General features: G+C 42.6%; 1 protein-coding gene across 3 annotated transcripts; it reads left to right on the top strand.

Moving 5' to 3' along the window:
- The first annotated feature begins 266 nt into the window (after positions 1-266).
- Positions 267-7,319, top strand: cops4 (COP9 constitutive photomorphogenic homolog subunit 4 (Arabidopsis)). 3 transcript variants are annotated; one of them, XM_035776620.2, is made up of 10 exons: positions 267-415; positions 2,514-2,593; positions 2,741-2,892; positions 3,077-3,180; positions 3,309-3,613; positions 3,836-4,006; positions 4,103-4,218; positions 4,718-4,762; positions 6,179-6,263; positions 6,552-7,319. In XM_035776620.2, coding segments are annotated over exons 2-10 (1,113 nt in total). In that variant the 5' UTR covers positions 267-415; positions 2,514-2,592; the 3' UTR covers positions 6,686-7,319. The 3 variants fall into 3 exon arrangements, with proteins under 3 accessions (XP_035632513.1, XP_035632512.2, XP_035632511.2); XM_035776618.2 differs by lacking the exon at positions 267-415 and adding an exon at positions 808-979; XM_035776619.2 differs by lacking the exons at positions 267-415; positions 4,718-4,762 and adding an exon at positions 807-979.
- Positions 7,320-7,655: the final 336 nt, after the last annotated feature.

Below are 7,655 nucleotides of genomic sequence, written 5' to 3' on the forward strand. Positions count from 1 at the left end.
GATAGCTTGTATGGGCTACATCTATCTAAAGGTGTTGTGTCAAGGTTGACCAATATATTTTTGAATCACACCTGTTAACATGTCTTCCATTTCAGCAACCGTGGTGGTAAGAGGAGAAATGCTGCCATCTGGCCAAAGTAAAATATTAAAATGGATGTAATTTATAACTTCAATGTATGTAGCCTAGACCATTAAATGCTGTGTGTAGCAGTGCAATGTCAAAGCTTTCACCATATGCTTCCATTCCACCGTACAGATCTGCGAACATTGAAGGGTTAGGGCCAGCGAAGGGGTAGAGATAAAATTGGAACAAATATCAATATTAAGAATATTTAATTTAATTTTGGCTCCACTTCGGATCTGTTGGAATTGGTGCTGATGCTAACTAATATCCACGAAGAACAATTTATTGATGGTATGTTATTAAACTCGACTGATCATACAATATCATTTTCATTTAGGTTAATCCAGGTCCAGTATATACGTGCATTTGGTCTCACTACCATAATATCAAAAATATTTATTTGGAAAACAGGCGTGAAAAATTATCTAAAGCTAGTAATAATAATAATATATGCCATTTAGCAGACGCTTTTATCCAAAGCGACTTACAGTCATGTGTGCATACATTCTACGTATGGGAGGCCCTGGGAATTATTATTATTATATATATTATTATTATTATTATAGCTAGTAGAACTTTTGTTAGAATTGTAACTGTTCCATACAGATAAAACAAAGTATCATATTATCAGTAAAGTCTAAAAAGCAAACTAATACCAGATTAGAAACCAAAACGAGAGCTCTACGGGTCGGTTGCCAGTCTTGAAGGACCTTCCTGCCGGTAAAGTGGACATACACTCTTGTCAGCTGAGAATTCTCCTTGTTGACACTTCGTCGGAGAAATGGCGGCCGGAGTGAGACAGGAGCTTGCACAGCTTATGAATTCAAGCGGATCCCACAAAGATCTCGCTGGAAAGTATGTATTGAGCAAAAAAAATTGAAAATATATGTGAATGGAGATATACATTACTTTCAACCCGAGTGTCACGTTTAGAGTGAATTATAAAGCGTCAATGAGCAGGCCGCCGATGCTATGCTAGTTCTCAAATTAGCATAAACTGTAGCTACCGGTACAGCTATACCCAAAGATGGTGGATAAATTAAGATGTCCCACTCAGGCCGTTTACCATTTAAAAAAAATTGTAAGTTCCGGTCTGTTTAACTGTGGTTCTTCCATAGGCACCAATGCATTGGCAGCTGGGTCTGGTCTGTAGCTGACTATGCTATATGTACAAGAAACAACGAGGGGTTGGGATGTCTCGCTTTCTCTTCCGTCTCTGTTGTATACCTTTTACCGGTTTGTAGCTAGCGAGACAGTATCGGTGGTTAAAAGTCTTGCCAAAGGTCTTGTTCTCAACAGTGTGCACTGCTAGTCGATCAGCGAGCTTACAGACAGTAAATAAACTTCAGCTAGCTAGCCTTTAATAATAATTGATTACATTTCTATATAGCGCTTTTCATAACAATCTCAAATCGCTAGAAAAACATAAAATACACAAGTAATAGGTTATCATGAGTAGTCTAGCTAAGGAACAGTATAGTTAGGTCCACCAATAGATTCCAAATCTTTGAGAGCATGCATCCTCCAAAGATGGAGAGGGACAGTTCATGGCTTGACCAGAGGAAGGTGGTCAGGGAGATGGGTGATAAAGAGTCTGGTGAGGATCATGTAGAGGGCTACTCTGGGAACCAGCCTGAGTCATGTAGCTACTGGATCTCCTTCATAATGTACATATGGCACCCACTTGGGGTGATGCCTCAGAGGCCCTTGGCAGCTCTGGGCACCAGAAATCTCACCACAAACAATTCAGAGCACTAGCCAGTCATCCTCATTTACAAGCCCTCAGCCTCAGTATGGCATTCCTTTACTGCACCTCCCATTCCTTTCAATCTTCAGGTGAGTCTTTTCTTTATGTTTTCAAAAGATCAGGAACCAGCAGCCAGGTTAAACTTAAAAAGCTGGTACAGTGTCCAGATGCATCATTCGAACAAAAACAATTAGCCAGCCAGCTAAGTAGCCAGGCCAAGAAGAGTTAGCCCAACTGCAGATTTGTGTGTCAAAACCACCATGAATACGCAATAAAACTCCATGTTATCAAAAACATAACAGGTGATTTTAAAATAACACGCAATTAAAAACACTTAAACTTGATTCAATATAAACTTGATTAAACATCTATATATTCACAGGAGCTCTCTGCTTAGGCTGCTACTGGGGCGCCATGGCGAGTACAGACAATCATGTAACAATAGTTAACCCACTTAACTGTATTTTGCTTGTTATCTCAATGTGTGTATTGTTTCTTATTTGGTGATTATAGGCTTGCTATTCCATTTCTGTTTTGTCATTTCTGGAAGTGCATTTGTGAAAATAATGTTCAATTCTCAAGTCATGCATATCATTTATAACTTAAGATCGCTATATAATCCAACCCTTTTATCGATTGTAGATATCGACAGATTCTGGAGAAGGCCATCCAATTCACAGATGCAGAACAATTGGAATCATTAAAAGCATTCGTCGAAGCAAGTGAGTATCCTGCACAAAGTGAAGGATAGAATACATCCTGCTGCACGCCGTTGTTACATACATTCCCCCTTTTCTTTTGTACAATCATAGCTCATAAATCACATGACGGTATACCCTTTCTAACTGTAATGCTCTCCTGCCCTGCAGTGGTCAATGAGAACGTCAGCTTAGTGATCTCTAGACAGCTGCTGACAGACTTCTGCACAAACATCCCCAGTCTTCCTGACAGCACAGCCAAGGCAGTCTACCACTTCACACTAGAGAAGATACAGCCCAGGGTCATCTCTTTTGAAGAACAGGTGAGTACTGTAATACTTTACTCATTGGGCCTGTGTTTCTGCTGGTTTTCTCTTTTGTCTGGCACTTGATTGCTCACAGAGTGCACAGTGCACACACCTGGTGTCCCAGATCTAGGCTAGACACAGGTTGGAAAGAAATAATACAAATGTCTACCCTATGTCTAAATCCCATGTCTACCCCCAGGTGGCCTCCATCAGACAGCACTTAGCCACCATCTATGAGAAGGAGGAGGACTGGAGAAACGCTGCTCAGGTTCTAGTGGGCATTCCTCTGGAAACAGGACAGAAGTAAGTCACTTTAGTCCAGTGTTTCCAGATATATTGCTGGGGGACCCCGCCAGGAGTGTTCAATTTGGTTCTAGCTCAGCACTAACACGTATGATTCACGTAACCAACCTTCTTGCCCTCTTGTCCAGGCAGTACAACGTAGACTATAAGTTGGACACGTACCTGAAGATCGCCCGTCTGTACCTGGAGGATGACGACCCTGTCCAGGCCGAGGCCTACATCAACAGGGCCTCTCTGCTCCAGAACGAGTCCACCAACGAACAGCTACAGGTCCACTACAAAGTGTGCTACGCCAGAGTGCTGGACTACAGGAGGAAGTTTATCGAGGCGGCTCAGCGGTACAACGAGCTCTCCTACAAGTCCATCGTCCACGAGACCGAGCGTCTGGAGGCCCTGAAGCACGCTCTCCACTGCACCATCCTGGCATCAGCGGGTACCTGCCACTGTTTTTGCACGGTTTGGTGTGTTGTCAGTCGCAGCGTCATAAGACGGCGTGCCGTTAAAGCAGTTCTGACTGTGCCATTGCTACGTCGTTGTTTTTGTTTTTTGGGACTCCGGATTTTGCCTTGGCCTTTTATTGGGGGCGGCAAGTAGTAACTTGTTACCTCTCTCTCTCTCTCTCTCTCTCCTCTCTCTCTCTCTCCTCTCTCTCCAGGCCAGCAGCGCTCCCGTATGTTAGCCACCCTGTTTAAAGACGAGCGCTGTCAGCAGCTGGCGGCCTACGGCATCCTAGAGAAGATGTACCTGGACCGGATCATCAGGGGGAGCCAGCTGCAGGAGTTTGCAGCTATGCTCATGCCCCACCAGAAGGCCACCATGGCAGACGGTCAGTCTCTGCCTCACCCTCTCTCTTAAGTTATTCTACCGATTTGTGTAATGAGAAAATATGCTCAGCTGCATGACTGTGGGTTTCTGTTTGTAGGCTCCAGCATATTGGACAGAGCTGTTATTGAACACAACCTGCTGTCTGCTAGCAAACTTTACAACAACATCACGTTTGAAGAGCTAGGAGCGCTTTTGGAGATCCCTCCCGCTAAGGTAAGATGAATTTCAACATACGCGATCCCAACAGGTGTAAGTGTTGCTTTTAGGTGGGTGGGGGGGATAGGTATAGGGTTTTTGTAATGTGTTACTATATTTGTAAATGGTGGAAATCAGGCCCATTTTTAAACTATTCTTTATTATGTGATCAAGGATGACAGTTTGTGTAGGAATCTTATTCCTCAAGCCATTTAGTATCTGATGGAAAACAATTACTTTTCAGTGAAAGAAATGGGAATGTGATTTATGATTAAAGTAGCGTTTTGAGGGCATAACCAGAACCTTTCAGTATGACAGGTTGAAGTGGGGGGAAAATAACCCCAATTATTTTCTGGATTTTCTTCAAAACACCCTACCACAGACATACAGTTTTTATCCCAAACTATAAATGCAATAATATTTTGAGGTATTGTAATATGAACGTTGAAGTGTCAGTTTTAAAAGAAGCAGCATTACGTAGAAGGCTTGCATTTTGAATATATATGTTGTTGTGCAGGACGATTGTCCCGATGGTGAGGTCCCTGGTTACAGATGCAATCTGGTAGGGAACATAATCACTACTTTACTAATGAATGAGGTGTGAAACCCAAAATACAGAACTAAAATTAATTGAAATAAAAGCCTTGTTTGGCTCTGTCTCTCTCTGTCTCTCTCTGTCTCTCTCTCTCGTCTTTCTTTCTTTCTTTCTTGTCTTTCTCAAAATGTCTCGCTTGAAGACGTGAAAGAATCAGAACTGAATGTGCACTCCCCTCATGATACCGGTGGTCTCTGTTTATTCATCTCTGTTTTTGTGAACGTAAAAGCTGTTTTTGTCATTCTAAAGACTCGTATTGTGTCGTATTTTGCCAGGTAGGCTTCTTCAGGTAGTGGAATTGGGGACGCAGTACTCATAGCCGTGTGAAAATGTAGTCTTGATTAAGGATCAAGTTGATTTAGGGCCACATAAGACATCTGTCATGTATTGTCTCTGTGGTAAGTAGTAAACGAAGGTTATTAAAGAATGAAAAGAAAGATGTTGTACTGTACAAATAAATGACCTATGTTGGAATGACAGGAAAGCAGCGGAGATGGTTTGTTTAGGTTTTAATGATCCAGGCATTAGAAAGGTCTGAGCTTGCCTGAACTAAGTATTTATATTCTATCTACATGGAACAGTGCAATCTGAGTTCCCCTCTCTGTTGTATATTTGGGTTCTTGTTGTTACCCAGTCGTCCATTACAGGCATATCTTATATCCCACAGTATGTGTTGCTACAACTGTTTCTGTCCCCATTCTCCCCCTTTTCAACTGCTGAATTGAAAGGATTGTAGAGTTGTGTGAACTACTCATTGGTTTATGTGTAAATGGACTAGGCTACCACATTCAGAAAAGGAGTAAATCTGTGATATATATATGTGTATGTATGTATGTATGTATGTATGTATGTATGTATGTATGTATGTATGTATGTATGTATGTATGTATGTATGTATGTATGTATGTATGTATGTATGTATGTATGTATGTATGTATGTATGTGTGTGTGTATCATTGAAAGAACATGAACTGCATGTCTTGCTACAGTGTAGATATTAAATAGAACAGTGGGATGGAGTTAGTGAATTATAACGGGAGTGAGACGCTACACTACATTTCTCCATTGGGCTGGGTGAGACCAAAATACATTGTAATTTGTAGGTAATGCATACCATTAGTTATGAGCACAGACTAACACCACTTCATACTCCTATTGGCCTGGAATGAATTTGATCATCTTTCACTGGCCCAGTCCAAAAACAACCCCTACCCCCTAGCCACTTGGCTAGCAGTCCACCAAGGCTAGAGGCAAGGGGCTAGGGTGTGTTTCTGGCCCGGGGCCTTTGTATTAACTCGTTGTTGCCGTGTTCCTGTGCAGTAGTGTAGTGTGAGTGTACATGGAGATGCCAGTGAGCTGTCCCTCTCTGTCCCTGTCCCCCAGGCTGAGAAGATCGCCTCCCAGATGATCACTGAGGGACGCATGAACGGCTTCATCGACCAGATCGATGGAATCGTCCACTTTGAGAGTGAGTAGTTAGCTGTGCCCAGACTCCTCTATTGAAAGTCTCCGGCTATGCCCGATGCCCAGTCGGCTCTAGGAGGATGAGATGCCTCCCTCTCTAGGTTAGGACCTGGTTCCCGTGGCTCCTATCTGGAGCGACTATAATCCTAGGCTTGCTTTTTTGGAAGGACTTCGTCTTTTTCAGTGTCCGATTTTTTTTTTTTTTTTTCTTTCTCAGCACTATTCCTTTTTTACATAAGATACTTAACTCTCTCTCGCTCTTTCCCTCCCCCTCTCTTGCTCGGTCTTTCAGCACGGGAGCCCCTGCCCACCTGGGACAAGCAGATCCAGTCTCTGTGTTTCCAGGTGAACAACCTGCTGGAGAAGATCACTGCGGCTGCTCCTGAGTGGACAGCCCAGGCCATAGAGGCTCAGATGACCCAGTAGACTGACTGACACCCCCTGGCATGGAACACATCACCCACACCGGGGCACCCCATCTCCCTATTCCCTATGGAGGGTGCCATTTTGGACAAAGCCCCCAATTGTTTCCCCTAGAGGTTTTGGCTGGGTGGCTGGGCAAAGGTATGCAAGATCGTACATCGCCGTACTCTACTGTGGACTGCAAACTCCAAATTGTTCAGTTGAAGCCAGATCCAGATGTTTTTTTTTGGCATGGGCTGATAGAGCTTCGCCGAGTGTCCCGTCTCTCTCTCTCTCTCTCTCTCCCTGGAGACAAGTTCCAATCTGGTGGTTCTCCAGCATGTTTCTCTACTGTTTATTATGCTTGGAGGTTACCATTCATCTTTCTAGGACTAATTAATGGATGCTTGAATCCATTGGCTCATCAAGTTACCAGTTGTTGCCATCTCGTGTATACTTTGATTCAGACACTGGTGTCCCACAGTGAAGGTGTTTGTTATTCAGGTTGAAATGTGAAAGACACACGGGCAATTCCTACTGACACTCTTTATTTGTTGCTGTGTGCTCTTGTGCAAGGATCTTGTTACATTCTGTTTGGAGACATTTTGTTAGCCCTGGGTGCAACATCAACAAAGAGATTAATAAAAGTTTAAAGAAATGTTTGTGTTAAAAAAAATATATATATATATATTCTGCATAATCTGCTCTTTTTCATCACAATTTGTGTTCCAGCTATGTTTTATCCGGTTGAGGTTGCAAATTCCGACTTCTTCAGCAAGGTCCACATTTGACACTTAGTGTCTTCCCCCTGGTTTCTCTGAAAGAGAACGTTTGAATCACAATTTACTTAAACCCCGTCAGTAAGAACGACATTGTGCCAGTTTGATTAGACTACAGCGTGATACAGAAATTCAAATAGTTTATGGATGATAAATTGCAGTAGTAATTAATAACAATGCTTTACATAACCAGATTTAGCCATGCATTTTCTATA

The sequence above is a fragment of the Oncorhynchus keta genome, chromosome 9 (genome assembly GCF_023373465.1).
Source record: "Oncorhynchus keta strain PuntledgeMale-10-30-2019 chromosome 9, Oket_V2, whole genome shotgun sequence".
In the NCBI taxonomy this organism is placed as follows: Eukaryota; Metazoa; Chordata; class Actinopteri; order Salmoniformes; family Salmonidae; genus Oncorhynchus; species Oncorhynchus keta.